This window comes from Gracilinanus agilis, chromosome 1, assembly GCF_016433145.1.
Source record: "Gracilinanus agilis isolate LMUSP501 chromosome 1, AgileGrace, whole genome shotgun sequence".
In the NCBI taxonomy this organism is placed as follows: Eukaryota; Metazoa; Chordata; class Mammalia; order Didelphimorphia; family Didelphidae; genus Gracilinanus; species Gracilinanus agilis.
The window spans coordinates 189361981-189379586 of NC_058130.1; the positions used below are offsets into that span (position 1 = coordinate 189361981).

Sequence of the window (17606 nt, forward strand, 5' to 3'; positions counted from 1 at the left end):
CAGAGATAACATTCAGGATTTCTCTCACAATGTAGAAAAGGGGAAAAGTTTCTTAAGCTGGTCAAAGAACCATTCGGGGAACCTAGGAGTGGTGATAAATAACAGGCTACCCCCACGCCTTCAGAGAAGGGGCTGCTACCACCTGCTCTGTGCCTCCATCCTGACTCCACATTCACCTCAGGGCTTCTGCTGCCAGGCCCCCCCTTCAGAAAGAGCAATCTGGCTCATTTTCAGTTAAGACTAAAAATGTCACCAAGCAGCAGGTGCCAGCAGGCCTAAGTGAAAACCTAAAAAATTCACAACCTAACATTTCAAAGCCCTTTTCACAAACACCATTAAATTTTGGGTTTTTTTTACCCCCTTCTTCCTAAAAGAGGTACAATACTACTGTGTAATACAGAGTGGAAACCAAATCATCGGTGTTGCTAAATTCAAGTGACATTCCCCAAGAAAAACCGTAGGCCGAAGAATTACCCAGGCAGCTGCTAAAGAAGCTTCTCACTTTTTTGGCAGGATAGGTCCCATCCCTTTGGTAATCTGGCGAAACCCTGGGTGCCCCTCTCAGAATAATGTTTTTAAATGCGTAAAATAAGACAGGTAGAATTGCCAAGGCAAACAACTATATTAAAAATAAAGATATCATTTTCCCCTATCCAGCTTCAGGGTCCCCTTGCAATCTCACCATGAACCCTTTTAGAGCCCTCAGACCCCAAGATATGAACCCTCTGCCAAAGTGTCAGGGATGCTGCATTTTACTCATTACTGACATGGGAATGAGAAGAAAAAGAAATACTGACACCCAAAAGGTGTCAGTAATACTTAAGGTTGTAGGAAAGAATAATAGAGGAAAATGGGAATATCACTTCCTTTCTCAATAAAAAATGTTGAGGCATTATGCTAAAATGTCAAGAGATAGATTGCATATATGCCAAAATGAAAAGAATGAATTACTGATAAATTATAATTTGGAATAAAAATTATTGTGCCCATATACAATTGTTTCTGGGTGTCCTAGAATAGTTTTTAAAAAGGGGAGGGAGAAGTAGCTAGGCGGCTCATTAGATAGAGAGCCAGGGCTAGAGCCTGGAGGTCCTGGGTTCAAATGTGGCCTCAGCACTTCCTAGCTATGCGACCCTGAGCAAGTCACTTAGTCCTAATTGCCCTTCCAGCTCCTCTGCCTTGGAACCAATACTTAGTATTAATCTTAAGACAGAAGTTAAAAGTGAGGTTTTTTTTTTTTGTCTTTTAAAATGGAGGACTCTTTGCAGGTGGATGCTCTTCCCTAACATCTAATTCTGCTAATAAAATTATAAGCAGTGAATAGAAAATGTCCCACAACTAAGTTTAGGTGGCAGTATCTTTTCAATATAAAATGTAAAATATTTATATGTAGGCTCATATACGCACACACATATGGGTATAAACACATATAATATAAACCTCAAGGCACCATAGTTCTAACACACCACTGGGCTTGGTGTCCGGAAGAATTGTGTTCAGATTTTGTTCGTTGCTCTTGCCGTGACCAGGGGCAAATCTTTTAACCTTTCTATGTGCTTCGGGCAACTCCCTAGCATTTATCTATTAAAGATTGCTAAGTTGTAGGGGGAGTTCCTCACAGGAAATCACAGATCCTTCCCATACTTTGCCCTATAATAACAATTTTAACCCAGAAGTTCAAGAATACACAAACGCCCAAATACACACACAAACTCTTTTCTCTAGCTTTCTGTAGCTTTTTTACCTTCTGTCTTTTTTTTTTTCATTCTTTACTGTCATGCTAAACACACTTCTATTTTGGTCACTGTCTTAGAGCAACGTCATACACTTTCTGTGTTAATGACAATTCTAAGGCAAAAGAGTGGCAAGAGCTAGGTAATCAGGCTTCAGTGGCTTGCCCAGGGTCACACAGTGAGGAAATATCAGAGGCTTCATTTGAGCCCAGGGTCTCCTAACACAACATCCAGCACTCTATTCACTGTGCTACCTAGCTGTCCCTCTTCTACTACTCTTAACCAGTGTTTGAGAAAGGTAGGAAAGAAAGCTACCCAGACATCAGCTCTCTAATAAGGGAAATAACAGAGAGGCAAATCTAATTTGCCTACTCTTTAAGATTCTGACAATCTGATAATAATAATAAAAAAACAAACCCCAAAACACAATTATTCTGGTATTTTTCTTGCCAAGAATGGTTCATCTCTTAATAGCCAAAATATAATTGGCCTCATGGAAAAACTACAGTGTTTGGAGTCAAGGGCCTGAGTTCAAATCCCACCTCTATCACCCAACTGCATGAGGAAGTTACCAACTCTTTGAATCTTGGTTTCCTCATGTGGACAAAGAGGAGGCTGAATTTAAAAATCTCCTGAGATTATAGGATCGAATATAGGATCCTAAATGACTTTCAGAATACAGAAGTGATTTTTGGTCCTTGTCCAGCTCCAACTTACGCTGGTAAGAGGAATAAGATTGCTTTGAATGCAGAAATCGCTCCATCCATGCTTATTCAATCTAAGAAACCTAGAACCATGTGTGGGATAAGTGGATATAACTCCTTTCCTGGAACAGTTCTCCTCACCATTCCCCCACCTGGAAATCAGAGCTTAGGGCCTTGGCCAGGTGCCTCAGACAATGGAGAGAACAGGCCCTGCTGAGGGCCTGGTGGCCTATAAGTGAGGAGACATCCTCCCTGTGAAGGAGCTGAGGCATGAAACACATACTTTCTCCAAATTCTGTCTTGTTTTGTGGCTGCCGCACCTCAACAAGACCTGAGTTATCCCCCTGGGCAAGCTAGACAGCTCTCCTACAGCCCAGTGACAGAGAGGCAGCCCAGTGGGTGGCGCCAGGCCTGGAGTCAGGAAGAGTCACCCTCCTGATCTGGAGTCTGACCCTGGCTAAGTCACTTCATCCAGTCTGCCTCCATTCCCGAAACAGCAAAACATGCCAAAGAAGGAAATGGCAAACCAGTCCAGGATCTCTGCCAACAGAATCCCATGTGGGGTCATGGAGGGTCAGGCCTGATGGACACACGGAACCACAAAGCAGCACCCCTGACCAGCGGCCCAGGGCCAGGCCTAGGCTTGCTGAGGCTCCATTTCTGAGATGAGAGGGCCAGACTGGGCCTATAACACTCCTGGCCCTCTCTGGGCTCCCCTCCATGGACGAGGTCCTGGCTAGAGGAGGAGAGTGGGGATCTCTTCCCCACAGAGTCTTTTCTACCTGAGTTAGCCCTGATAAAGCACTCATTCTAGGCCACAATGGCCTTAGAAATTCCCAGAGTCCTCTGGTTCCAGAAGGAAGCAGTGAAGCTGGGCACCGTCCTGACCTTGAACTCTCTCTGTGGCTCCCCCACTCCTGCCTGGAACTTTCCCTATCATTGGCTCAGAAGGCTCAGCCAGAATTTGTTTGTTTTGAGAATTTAGCCTCCTAAAACCCCCTCTTAAAGGCCATTCCCCCAGCCGTGGGCCCTCTTCCTCCTGAATGGGATTGTGGGGACAGGGAGACGGCCCCCCTTTCCTAGCTCCCACCCAAACACCTTGCAGCACCTTAATGCGATCTGTCACAGGCTCACCCTACAATCACAGGGCAGGGAGGCAGCACAGAGGAGGAACATAGGGGGTCTGCCAGCGAGGAAGACTGAGACATTCCTCCTGGGCAGTTGTTTAATGGATCCTTGCCTCAGACCTCCTTCCTGAAGTTGTGGTGAGGATCGAATGAGGTAACAAATATAAGAGCTCTTATTATCATTATCATCCTGATCATTATTAGTCTTCCTGAAGAGACCCGACTACCATCCTCAGATTCAAAGATAATGTTAAAAAAAGAGACTTAAGAGAACAGAGATGGAAAAATGTTTTACGTGACTGCACAGGTAAAATCCATATCCCACTGCTTAGCATCTCAGGGAGAGAGGAAGGGACAGACAGAGGGAGAGAGAATGTTTGGGACTCAAAAGTTTTTTTAAACATTAAACACTGTCTTTACCTGTAATGGGGGGGAGGGGGGAATTAAACAAATACATACATAAATAAAAGAAAGGAGCCTTAATGATTCTCTACTTTAGAACAAGACCCTCATTTGACAACTTTGAGGTCAAGAGATGGGACAGGACAGGACTTGCCCAAGATGGCACAGCTGGGGAGGGCAGCCAGGATGGTCTTCTAACTATAAATCTGGTGTTCCTTACACTAGGCCAGGCTCAGCCCTCTGCCCTCCGTGTACACGTGAAGGCAGCTGCCTCTTCTTCCACCTAGCCCTCCTCCCTCAAGCTGTAATTTTTCCTGCTGAAACCCCCAAATGCTAACATCCATAATCCCAGAAGGGCACCCCGAGTCCTGCCAAGTTGATTAACTACAGCTGTGTAGCTCCTACAAGAATGGATAGGAGGCGCTGGGGATGATGCCCTGGGGGTCACGTGATCAGGCTATGTGGGCAGACACATAAAGGGGACTACTAGGAGGAAAGGCCAGGAGGCCAGTGCCACACTCACAGGTAGAGGTGGGGAGACTTTCAAAGTTTTCCTTGTGCTTTCTTGCATTATTTGATAATATTCAGTAGTTTCTTTTTTTTTTTTTAAACTTTTACCTTCCATATTAGAATTGGTCCTGGGTATCAGTTCCAAGGCAGAAGAGCAATAGGGGCTGGGCAATGGGGGTTAAGGGACTTGCCCAGGATCACACAGCTAGGAAGTATCTGAGGCCAGATTTGAACCTAGCACCTCCTGTCTCTAAGGCCTGGCTCTCAATCCACTGAGCTACCCAATTGCCCCTGTCTTTTTTATTTTAAAAATAAAAAGTTGAAGGGCAAATAAATAGCTAAGTGGATTGAGGGCCAGACCTAGAAATGAGAGTTCCTAGGTTTAAATCTGGCTTCAGACACTTCCCAGCTGTGTGACCCTGGGCAAGTCACTTAACCCCCATGGCCTAGCCCTTACTCCTTGGTATCAATTCTAAGACAGAAGGGAAGGGTTTGGGGTTTTTTTTTTTAAACATTAAAATAAAAGGCTCAAACATAGCTCCCTCTTTCTAAGCACTAGAAAACTTTCTACACAGCAACAGAAATATTGTTTGAAGAATAACTTTTGTCTGTCCACCTCTAGAAAAAGAAATGATAAACAAAAATAAGTAAGACATAGTTTTATCCAAATGTGTTATCTTTTTGTCAGTGGATGCCTTCTCTAATGAGGAAAGGGAAGGGAGAGTTAATTAAGTATTTTAATGTAACAAATTAATTCATTTTTTTTAGAAACCTGAACACTGAGGCTCACTGCAAGATTACCTGAAGATGTAGTAGGAGTGCTGGGGGCCTGCGTGGGGCTGCTGCTCTCGGACATCAGGCATGAGCTGCTGCCATTGTTCTCTCTCTTCACCAGCAGCTCTGCAGCACTGGGCAGGGGAATGGGGTGGCTGATCCCCAGCTCCTCCTCCTGGGCCTGCTGCCTTCTCAGTGCCACCTGAGCATGTGCAAAGAAGAAAACACGTTTTAAAAACCCCTGTATTTTTTATTTGGAGGTGAAATACCTTTATCTACATTTTCTCTGGCATTTATTTATAAAAGATTAATTTGGCATCCATCAACACCTACATATAAGTACCTACTATGAGGCATAATTCAGATTCAGTGCTATCATATATATATATATATGCTATTATGTATACAAAATAAAAATAATAAAATATACAATATATAAAAATATAAAATATTATTGTAAAAACATATAATCCAGATTCAGTGCTAAGCTCTGAATTCAGTGAAAAAAAAAACAATGGCTACTCTCAAGGAGCTTACATTCAATATAGGAAGATGAATATGTATGTGTGTATGTGTGAGTATAGATTCTCACATGTAGATATGTATATGTATATTCAGAATAATGAAGGTACTTTAAGGAAAGAGACCACTAGCAGATGGAATGATAAGAAAAAGATACACAAAGAAGCAAGCGTCTGAGGGGGGCCTGGAAGTGATTTTTCTAAGGTGAAAGTGAGCAGATAAGATAATTCCAAATGGGGGAGTGGGGGGTCAAGAGCAGGAAATGGACTGCCCCCGATGATAACCAGGAAAGAGGCGGGTTTGGCAAACCTGTAAAGTGAAGGAAGGGGAGTAATAATAGCTATTAGCTAACATTTGAAAGCATTTACAAGTGCCAGACCCTGTGCTAAAAGTTTTATAATAATTATCTCATTGGTCCTCATAACAACCCTGGAAGAGCGGTTCTATTATTATCCCCATTTTACAGATGAGGAAATTGAGGCAAGTTTCCACACTTTTGTGTAGCTGTAAATATAATGAGCATTTTCAGGGCAGGGACCCTTGTTTCTGTCTTTGTATATCTCTAGCACCCAGCACAATGTATGGCATTCAACAGAAATTTTATAAATGCTTACTGAACAAATGAAACTCCCTGCTCTCTAGAAGATAACTAAAATATAGTACGGAAACCATGTACATAGATAACTAACTATACAGGAAGTCTGTGAGAAATGTTATAAAAGAGAAAAAAGCAGTGTCAGTACTACAATTAATTGGGGGGGGTTTACAATCCTTCCCTTCCATCTTAGAATCAGTACTGGGTATTGGTTCTGAGGCAGAAGAGTGGTAAGGGCTGGGCAATGGGGGTTAAGGGACTTGCCTAGTGTCACACAGCTAAAAAGAAAGTGTCTGAGGCGATGTTTGAACCCAGGACCTCCCATCTCTAAGTCTGGCTCTCAATTCACTGAGCTTTGAGGAAGAGTCTTGAGACCAAATTTGAACCTAGGACCTCCTTCCTGTCTTTTTTTTTTTTAAACCCTTACCTTCTGTCTTGGAATCAATACTGTGTATTGGTTCTAAGGCAGAAGAGCAGTAAGGGCTAGGCAATGGGGGTTAAGTGATTTGCCCAGGGTCACACAGCTAGGAAGTATCCAAGGCCAGATATGAACCCAGGACCTCCCATCTCTGGGCCTGGCTCTCAATCCACTGAGCCAACCAGCTGCCCCCCTATATAATTAGATTTGAAACTAAATTAGGCTTTGAAAGTGATCATTGTTGGAGAGGATGTGGCAAAATTGGGACACTAATGCATTGTTGATGGAGCTGTGAACTGATCCAACCCTTCTAGAGGGAAATTTGGAATGATGCCTAATAAACTATGCTCAATAAACTATAAAACAATACATACTCTTTAATCAGGTAATACTATGACTGGTCTGTAGCCCAAAGAGACCATTAAAAAGGGGGGAAAGAGCCCACTTGTACAAAAATATTTATAGCTACTCTTTTTGGGGCGGTGACGAATTGGAAATTGAGGGGACGTCCATCCATGGGGGAATGGCTGAACAAATCGTGGCATATGCGGTAATGGAATCCTGTTGTGCTATAAGGAAAGATAAGCAGGATGATTTCAGAAAAAGTTGTTAAGACCTACATGAACTGATGCAGAGAAAAATAAACAGAAGCAGGAGAAAACCGTGCACTGTAGCAGTAATATAGTGACTGATACAGCAACTCTCAGTAATGCAATGGTCCAGGACAATTCTGAGAGACTCGGGACAAAGAATTCACCTCCAGAGAAAGAACTGTTAGGAGTCCTACTACAGATTGAAGCATACTATTTTTCACATTTGTTGATGCTTTTATTTGGGGGCTTTGGATTTCACAGGAGTGGTCTCTTACAACAATGACCAACATGGAAGCATGTTTTGTATGATGATATATGTATCACCCACATCAAACAGCTTATCATCTCCGAAAGGGAGGAGGGAAGGGAGAGAGGGAGACAATTTCGATCTTATAATTTTGGAAAACACATGTTGAAAATTGTTTTTCTATGTAATTGGGAAAATAAAATATCTTTTTTTTAAAAAATGGTCCTTGATAACCTCTAAGAATGTGAATTTCCATAGGATGCTTGGGATGGAAGAATGTGCAAAAGATTAATAAGACCTACAATTATGGAATGAAAAAAAAACAAAGAAATAGGATTGTGGCTTAAGGGTATATCAGGGTCAAGCTAATAATTTTTCAAATTTTGAAGCAAAGAAGGAGTCCATTGAGTGGGATAAACTGAAGAACTATTAGAGAAGGAAAGAAAAAAATATGGGATCAGGGACCTCAGAGTAAAGGAAAGATGAGGTCATGGGTACAGATAGAAAAAAAACCTAGCACTTGCATAGCTTTTTAAAGTTTGCAAAGCGCTTTAAAAATATCTAATGGGCTGCTCACACACACTGGAAGGTAGGCATTATTAATATCCCCATTTTACAGATAAGGAAACTTTAGAGTGACTTTTCTAGGGTCATGCAGCTAGTGTCTAAGGCAAGATTCGAACAGAAGTTTGCTGGAGTCCAAGTCCAACTCCATCTTCTGTCACCTAGATGCTAATAATAAAGTAAAATAATGTACTTAAGTAAGGAAGTAAAATAAAACATACAGCCTTTCCGTGAATAGGAGGATGATGAGAAAGGTAGATAAATTCATTGTCTGCTAATTCATGAAATTACAAAATTTCATGTAATTTTAGGGGCAATTAGGAGGAATGACTCAAAATTCCTTGATACATAGAATGTAATCTTCCTGGGTTAAAGATAAAGCTTAAAATGCAAATATACCAAAAGAATAATACACCAGCACTAATCCTCATTCCTACTTAAATATAAATTATTACTATTAAATCCAGAGCAGATTTTGATTGAAGAGCACAGCAAAGAAAAAAAGGGGAAGGAAAGAATGGAGGAGGATAGACAATGGCTGGAGAGGAAGGCTTGTTTACTTCAGTTTTAGTTTTACCTGGGGAGTGAGGGGTGGGTCACTGGGATTTAAAATCATTTTAAGGAGTAAATGGGTTTTAGGATTGAGGGAAACCTTTAAACTGCTATTACCTTAGGAATGAGAAAGATAAAATAGATTTTTCTCATTATTTCTAAAAAATACCTTTGCTTAGCAATCTTCTTTTCTGGATTATTATTAACATTATTCTTTTTTTTTCCATGCTCTTAAAGTAAGGAAAGGCAGAAGGGCAAAGGGATTAGGAATCAGAGGTCCTAGTTTTGATTCTCTTCTCTGTTACCTCTGAAATTTTAGGCAAGACTTCACTGCTGTGTCTCAGTTTTACTATCTGTAAAATCAAGGGGTTAAACCAAATGACCTCTAAAGTCCAGATCTATAAACCAACAGACTAAAAAGACAAGTAGTCTAGTTTTCCATCTCAGAAGGCTGATCACCACTTGCCAAGATATTCAGGTACAAATTCAATTTAGGTAACTGCTTTTGGTCCATTCCAGAATCAGTTCTTTAGACAGAAACCATGATAAATAAGGAAAAAGAGCACTGGTTTTCCCATCAGAGTACCGGGGGTTAAATCCCACTTCTGCCACTTGTAAGGTTCCTGGCTAGTCATTTTGGGGGGGGGGGGACTCAATTTTTTTCATCTATGAAATGTAATTGTACCAGATAAATCTGTGGGCTCTATAAATAGGATGCTGTGGGCTAGTAATTTGGTAGTCCAAGAGAATCTAAATAAAAAATAGAAAATACAAAAAATGATATATATCAAAACGTTAAAGGGTCCACAAACAAGGGACTTGGGGAGATCTCTAAGTTAATCAATGCAAGACTTGACAGAAACATTAGTTGTCATAGATATTCCACCGTCTGTTTTGATGAGTGGTCCTCATTAAAGGGAAAGCAATGTGTGGTCTAAAACCATCCAAATGGGCTCCCAAAAGCCTAAAGTCGGTACTATGCCAAATCTTAAAGTAAAAAGCCTCTGATGAATGCTATTTGGAAAAAACTATCTATCAGTAAAAAAATGCTATCAGTTAAACATTTTCACTATTCATACTTTTTAAAATTTTCCCAAGTCTCATGAAAAACACACCAAATCATTCCAAATTAAAATTTACGGTCAACAAAAATGGAGGAATTTGAGTGACCATGCAGGTCCCATTGCAGAGAATTATTTTAATAATATATTGCCTTGCAATTGAATAAAAATGGGTCATTTTATCCTCAAAACAACCTTTTAAGAATATATTTCTATAAAAAAGTTGACCATAAAATCATGAATGAGGATTGGTTCCATTATCATTTTATTCTTAATATAATTTTTAAGAGGTTCAAAAATTAAGCTTTAACTGATTCACCCATGTTTACACTTCCAACTTAAATAGGGCTTCAGTTAAAATGAAAAATGTGTAGCTTACCAACTTGATAAAAGTTAACACACCCTTAAAAGTTGAGAATTAGTTAGAATTTAGTTTTAGAATTAAGTAATGCAAATATTATTGGCCCCATTTTACCAAAGAGGAAACCATGTCCTTCCCATGGTTTAAGTATGGTTAAGTATGGAAAAGAACTGCAAATCTATACTCAAATCTTCTGACTCCAAATTTCACTATACCACCTGAGTTATAGGCAGGGTGGGTGGGTGGGGGAATTAAGATGATCAATAAGGAATTAAACAGTTTGGAAGTTTGAGAAGCCTGATGAATCACAGTCATTAGATATAATTTAATTTAGACAATTATTAACTTTAAAATTATTTGATCATGCTGCTAAGTCACAGAACTTAAGCTTTCATTTGCAAAAAGACCACTAAAGTATGCTTAATGGGGAAAATGGGCAAAAACTGCAAATGTTTCTATCCAAGGAAATGAAAAAGGATCTAGGAAATCATGTTTATGAAAAAGAATTAATTTTACAAAAAGTCCATTTAGCATCTAATGTTTCTGAAGTGGATATAATGCTTAATAAAGAAATGTACATTTTAGGGTTTTTTAATAATAAATTTCATTAATTGATTTACTCATTTTAACTTAATAATTAATAATAATCTCTATTTAACAGAAGGAAAAGTTTTATAAGAATATAATAATGTATAGGAGAACTTGGTTCAAAATCCTAGTCAAACATTTCCAAGTTATGTGATCAAAGGAGCCTCATTTTACCCATTTGTGAAAAGCCAGAATAATATATATCCAACCTCACAGAGATATTGTATAGAAAACACCATAAAACTTTAAAATACAAAGAAATACGAGCTATTAGGTAATAATAGAAGTAGTAGCTTATTCTTATACAGATTTTTAAGGATTAATGTAACATGGGATGAGGAGTAGTGTTATGTTCTGGAAATTCTGAATTGTAAATCTCTTAAGAGAATAATGACTTACCTTTTTTGGGGGGAAAGAGGGTATCTAGGAAATAAGCTTTCAAAAATAATAACTGCCAAGAAGTAGCCAACATGTATATAAAACTGTAAAGATTTACAAAGCACTTATATACATTATCCATAATGATATATATTTAGCAATATATTTATTATTTATAATTACATGCTATATATAGTAAATACATTGTGTATACTATATTGATGTATTGTTATATGTACTTATCATATACATTATGTACATTTATATGTTGTGTGCATTTTATATATTTACTGTATATTTCTATATTATAAAACTATGTCTAATATGCAGATGACATATGTTACATTAGCTATATAATATCTAATATAACCAATATATAGACATATATTATGAAGATATATATTTATTTCATTTGATGTTAAATCTTCCTAAGTAAAATTGAAGTTAAACACTCTGAGAAATTATAAACTCTATAGATTAAATGCTATGCTCTGCATAATAAATATTTTAGTATTTAATAAATAAGTAAAACTCAATAATCATTTCTATCTACAAAACCTCTTTAAAACCAACAAAAAATGTTTTAAATGAACTATTTCGATGGTAATATAGTATTTTTCCAACTGACTGAGATTAACTTAAAGATATTGAAAAAACCCAAATCATTTTCTATTTTTATTACATAAGTAGCATCCTGTTATCTTCAAAATATATTTCGAAAATGCACCAAAAAATCTGCAAAAATTACCTTTGGAATAAAATTTAAATTAAAAAATCAAAGGCAAAAAGATGTCTCATCTTTTTTTTTAATTTTACCACTTTATGTCTTTTAACACCAAATTTCAAAAATTAACATTTAAAATCAATTCTAATGAAGGATATTTACAAGTCTATAATCAAAAGTAGCAAGGTTTGTAAATACTTCTTTTCAATCTTTAGAGTAAAAAATATCCTTTAAAAAGTGAAACACAAACTAGGTGGAAAGAATGTATTTTCCTTTAGTAAATATAAATAGACTCTTTTCTTGACAAGAAAAGACAAGTCTTTCAACAGACTTCAAATTTCTAAGGAGGTTTTAAAACTTTTTTTTCCTAATAGACCTAAAAAATTCTAAGGCAAATAGGGATTAATTTTTTTAATTGGACTTCAAAATATATCAGTATATTTTGCTTGACTGTACTTAAGTGATATAGGAATTCTATCTCCCCCAGCCCACCTCCAGTAGGTAAAGGAAAAAAAAGATGAACGCCTCACAATTGAAAAAAATCAGTTTTACAAATACATATAAATTCTTAGGGATGGCATATCAAAGAAAGCCTATTAAAACTACCATTCCTCTTGAATAAAAATGGCCAAGATATTTATATTGCATCCACAGCGAGGGGGCGGGAGGTGAAGGGGAAAACACTTGCATCCATTCCAAGACCCCCCTCTCAAAAGGGCAAAACTCACTCTTCTCCTTTACCTAGCTATTGCAAAAACTATCACACCCCAAACTTTAATTTTTAATAGGAATTACTCAAATCATTCCCCTCACCACGTTCCCTAATTCTCCATTTCCCCTTGCAAAATGTAGGCGCCAAGAAATCTCTCCTTTAACGGTTTTTCGAGTTTCTTAACGTTTCTCGGGGGATCTACCTCGTTTTTCTGAGTAAGGGGACTCAAAGGCGTCTCCTGAACCCTCACTTGGGAGTGTGCGGGCGTCTCGCTGCCAACCTTTACCAAAGCAGGAGAATAGGGCTAGACAGGTAGTAACAGAAGGCGCTTTAATCAAAATCCAATTTCGCCTCCCTCTGAAACATACTCCCCTCCCCCAACAGGTTTTCTCCCCAAGCCCCCGAAATGAGAGCGCATCAAAAACTGGCCCCTAAGTTTTATGACCTCTCCCCAAAATACAATAAAATTAAAATATAACCGAACGGAGAATAAGAGAGGATGAAATGGAAGAAAATGGAAAGAAAGAAAGAGGGGAAGAAAAGAAGGAAACCGTAAGAGGGAGAAGGAAACAAGAGAAAGGAAAAGAAGGGGAGAGATGAAGGAATAGAAGAAAAAAGAGAAGGGAAAAGAAAAAAGAGAATAAAGGAGATGAAAAGGTGAAAGAAAAGGGGGGACGAGAAGAAAAAGATAAGAGAAAAAGAAAAAGCAGAAGTAGAATTAGTAAAACGGGAGAAGGGAAAAGGAGAAGGCTCCGGTAAGACCATACCCGCCATGCGCCTAGAGCGCCCCGACGCCCCCCAGCCCGCGCCTCTTGCCCGGCTTACCTGAGCGGCCATGACCCGCTGCCTCTCTGCAATCAGATTGCACTTCTTGCACTGGCAGTCGCGCCACATGCAGAAGCGTTTGTGCCCCTTCAGCGGGGACGCGTAGCCATGGTTCCTGCAGCGTGCACACTTGGGCAGACGCGGAGACTTCTTCCCCGCCGCCCCCGACGGTCCTAAGCCGCCGGAACCCGAGCCCGAGCCGCCGCCGCTGCTCCCAGCCCCGCCGCCACTACCGCCGCTGCCTCCAGCCACTCCGAGCATGGCACCTGAGCCCTTGCCGAAGCCCCCGGCCTTGCCCCCGGGCCCAGAGTGCCCGTCGGAGGAAGTCGAGGGCTTGCTGTAGGAATCCTCGTTAGGCATATCTCCGAGATTGGGTGATTCCTCCCCTAAATCGGAAGGAAGATTAAAAGTCACCCCAAGATCTCCTTTCCGCTCCGCTGTAAAGCGGGGCGCAGGAGACCCCTGGCCCCAGGACGGGCCCAGAGGCTAAAGCGAGGGCTAGGCGCAGGAGGAGTCGGAGCTGAGTGCGGAGCTCTGTCGCAGGAGATGCGACCCCGAGCTGCGGCGGGGAGCGTGTGAGGGTGTGTTTGCCCTCCTGCGCTTTTCTATCCTTTCCCCACCCCCACCTTACTCTCCCCCACCACTTTTTTTTTTTTTTTTTTTTTTTTTTTTTTTTTTTTTTTTTGGCGCGCTCGGCAGGGAACTTTTGGATACTTTTTCAGAACGTTCCCGGGACAGCTAGAGGCAAAGAGGGCGCGCGGGAGCCCCGCCCCTCCAACTCCCATCCCACGCAGCAGCTTGGGCAGCTCAGGAACCAGACCACTGAAAAGCTACTGTCTCTGCAACCTTCTCTCCCTCCCTCTCTCTCTTTTCCTCCCTTCCTAGCCCAGGATCACGCATCCCTCCCTCCTTTACTCAGGAGCTCAGATATGCATGGCCCTCCTTTCTCGCCAGGGACTCCCTATGCAAAGATGACAAAAGGCGGTGTAGGGAGAGTGGACGCTGCTGCATGACCACTTCTGGAAGTCTAGGGCACCTGACGCACAGCTCCTGAAGTTACCTTCAAAATACTGTCACTCCCTAGCTTTTTTTTTTTTTAATTGCTTTTCATGGAAAACCCAAGTAGCCTGGCCTTCAGAATGCTCTGCAGTATCGATTCTGTACAATATATGTTATCAATGCCATTTGCTGATATTTCCCTGCTTGGAACATCTGCTTGCTGTTTCTCCTGGGCTCTTTAAATGCTGCGGGGTCTTTGCACGCACCACCTCCTGGAATGCACTCTCCCTTCATTTTCCCAAACCCCTGCCTCATTAACTCGACACAACTTTAATTTAAACATCTGTCCCTTAACATTTAGGGGTGAAATTATTTTTCATTTAAAGATATGATGTTTGGGGAAATGTTTTATTATTTATTCATGTTTTGCTTAGTTAAGGAACTTCTGCAGTTAGGGATGGATGTCTTCCCTTTTTTTCCCCTCCCACCAGAGTACCTAGTTTTCGTGTTATTGTCTTAACAATTCACTAGTTCTTCGGGAGGGGAGCAGCTGGCGGGGGGAGGAATGGGGGACCCTGTCATTGACGCTAAACAAGCCTGAGTAATGTTTCCTACCCCTTCACATAAAGGGACATTTCAATTTATCTCCGGTAGTTCTAAACAATGACAATAAAACAAATTTATCACGTAAATTGAGTTGGCATAATACTAGCAATGCTACAAAATAAGTCATAGAGTCAGGAGGGGTCCCAGAGGTCATGTAGTCTAATTCTCCCGTTTTCCAGGTAAGGAAACTGAGTCCCAGAGAAATTTATTTGCCCAGGAATACACTGGTTGTATGCAAAATAGACAAGATTCCAGCCTGTAGTTTCTAACGCCAAATCCAGTGTTCTTTCCACCACCCCATACTGCCTCTTACATATTACAATTCCACAGAAGAAGAAAGAAATCCTAAGAAACAAGATGACCAAGCTCATATATGTTTATAGTAAGCAGAGTTAGTTAGGACTAAGGTCCAGAACTCCTATCTTTCAATCTCTCTCTCTGTCTCTGTCTCTGTCTCTGTCTCTGTCTTTCTGTCTGTCTGTCTGTGTCTGTCTCTCTCCCCCTCTCTTTCTCTTCATCACTCCCTTTCTCCTCTCTCCCTCCTCTCTCTCCCTCTCCCTTTCTCTCTGCCCCGTCTCTCCCTTTCTCCCTCTTTTCCTCCTCTCTCCCCTTCCTCTCTCCTTTCCTCTCCCTATTTCTCTCCTCTCTATTCTCCCTTTCTCCTTCTCTCTCCCTCCTTCCTCTCTCTCCCTCTCCATCTGCCCCCTTCTCTCCCTTTCTCTCTCTCTTTTCCTCCTCTCTCCGCTCCCCCTCTCCTTTTATCTCCCATTTCTCTCCTCTCTTTCCCTCTATCGTTTCTCTTCCTACCTCCTCTCTCTCTTCTTTCCCTCTCTCTCCTTCTCTCTCCTTCCTTTCTCTTTCTCCCTCTCTTTTCTTTCCTCTTCTCTCTCTCTCTCCCTCTTTCTTCTCCCTCTCTTCCCCCATTCTCTCCCTCTCCTTCTCTCTCATCACACTACTTCTCACTAAACAGATCTTTATTCCAAAGTCAGTGAGAATTCTACTATATCCATAACATTATACCATGGCTGAAATATGGTACCCATTCCAAAATCACTAACCATCTTAAGTTCCTGGCTCAGTGAATAGAATGTTGGGCCTACAGTCAGGAATCCTGATCATCTTCATGAATTCAAATTTGATCTCAAGTACATTCCTTGTGTATTTTTGTACATGCTTTGTGACTCTGGGCAAGTCACTTAACCCTCTTTGCCTCAGTTTCCTCATCTGTAAAATGAACTGGAGAAGGAAATGGCAAACCACTCTAGTATCCTTGCCAAGAAAACCTCCAAAGGGGGTCACAAAAAACAAGACAAAATTGAAAAACATCTGTAGCCTGTCCACAAGAGTCCTCACCAAATAGTTTAATCATGGCAAAGTGATGACCTTGACAGCTACAATAACAGAAAAGAATCTCAGACGGGTCCTATTTGACGGAAAAGACTTCAACTGAAAACCCAGCAATGGTGAAAAGAACACAAGATGTGGAGTCAGAGGCTTTGGGCTAAAATCTCACCCCTGATGCTTACTCTCTGGGTAAATTACAAACCTTAGTTTCCTCGTTGTAAAATAAAAAGGTTGCAGATGGCCTCTGAAGTCTCTTTGAAGTCTAGATCTATTATCCTATTTTCCTAGTAGAGGTGATTAAATAAATAAATATAATAAATAATACATGGCTAAGATACAAGTTATACTATAAACAAAAGTAGGACAGGTCTCAGGAGTTATGGGAGAAACTTAAGAAAACAAATCTCATTTACAATTGAGAAGATCGAAGAAGGCTTCCTGGAAAAGTGAGCAGCTAAGCCTGGCTTCAGAAAAAGAAGGGAAAAGAAGAGGAAATTTTTAGTATTTTTCCTTGATTCAGAGAAACCTGGTTTGAATATAAACACCTGGCACATACTATTTGTATATAACCTTGGACAAGTCACTTCGTTTCTCTCTCCTTTTCTTCCTCTGTACAGTGAAAGAGTTAAACTACATTACCTCTGAGGTCTCTCCCAACTCTAAATCTAAGATTCTATGAAGATTTTTCAAAAGGGCAGAGACTAGAGGTTAGGGACAGCATATGCAAAGATATGAAGGTGGGTTTGAACAAGGCAAGACCAGGAAGCATAAATTGTCTAGTTTAGAAAACCTGGGCTTAATGGGGTTTGCATTCTTTTTTCCAATAAACAATAAGGAGGAACATATCCATGGTGGTGATATGAAGGATAGAATGGAGATGAGGAGAAGCTAGAGGGAGGGAGGCCAGTTAAGAGACTGTTACAATACTCCAAGAGATAAGTGATGAGGGCCTGAACTAGGATGGTAGCCATGGGAGTATGAAGTAGGAGGCGGATGCAAGAGATACTACAGAACCAGCATCAGCAGGACTTGGCAGCTGATTAGATGTGGAGGGGTGACAGAGAGGGAAGAACCAAAGATAACTCAGTGGTTTCAAGCCTGGGCGACTGTAAAATGAAGGGTTTGAGCCAAATGATCTCAAAGGTCCTTGCCAGCTCAGTCTTATGATCCTGTAAATCCTACCATGATGCCATTCAAAGGAGAGAGAGAGAGAGAGAGAGAGAGAGAGAGAGAGAGAGAGAGAGAGAGAGAGAGAGAGAGAGAGAGA

At 40.6% G+C, this 17606-nt stretch overlaps 1 protein-coding gene across 2 annotated transcripts in view; it reads right to left on the reverse strand.

Moving 5' to 3' along the window:
- The window catches only part of DMRT1 (doublesex and mab-3 related transcription factor 1), a 134262-nt gene extending 120512 nt beyond the window's left edge, over nt 1-13750 (reverse strand). Inside the window, exons 1-3 of one of the 2 annotated variants that reach the window (XM_044657356.1) lie at nt 13391-13750; nt 5278-5452; nt 71-82 (exon numbers count right to left, since the gene is read on the reverse strand). In XM_044657356.1, the coding sequence (XP_044513291.1) occupies nt 71-82; nt 5278-5452; nt 13391-13750 (547 nt within the window). The remainder of the gene's footprint in view (nt 1-70; nt 83-5277; nt 5453-13390) is intronic. The other variant, XM_044657357.1, reaches the window with a different exon arrangement.
- Nucleotides 13751-17606: the final 3856 nt, after the last annotated feature.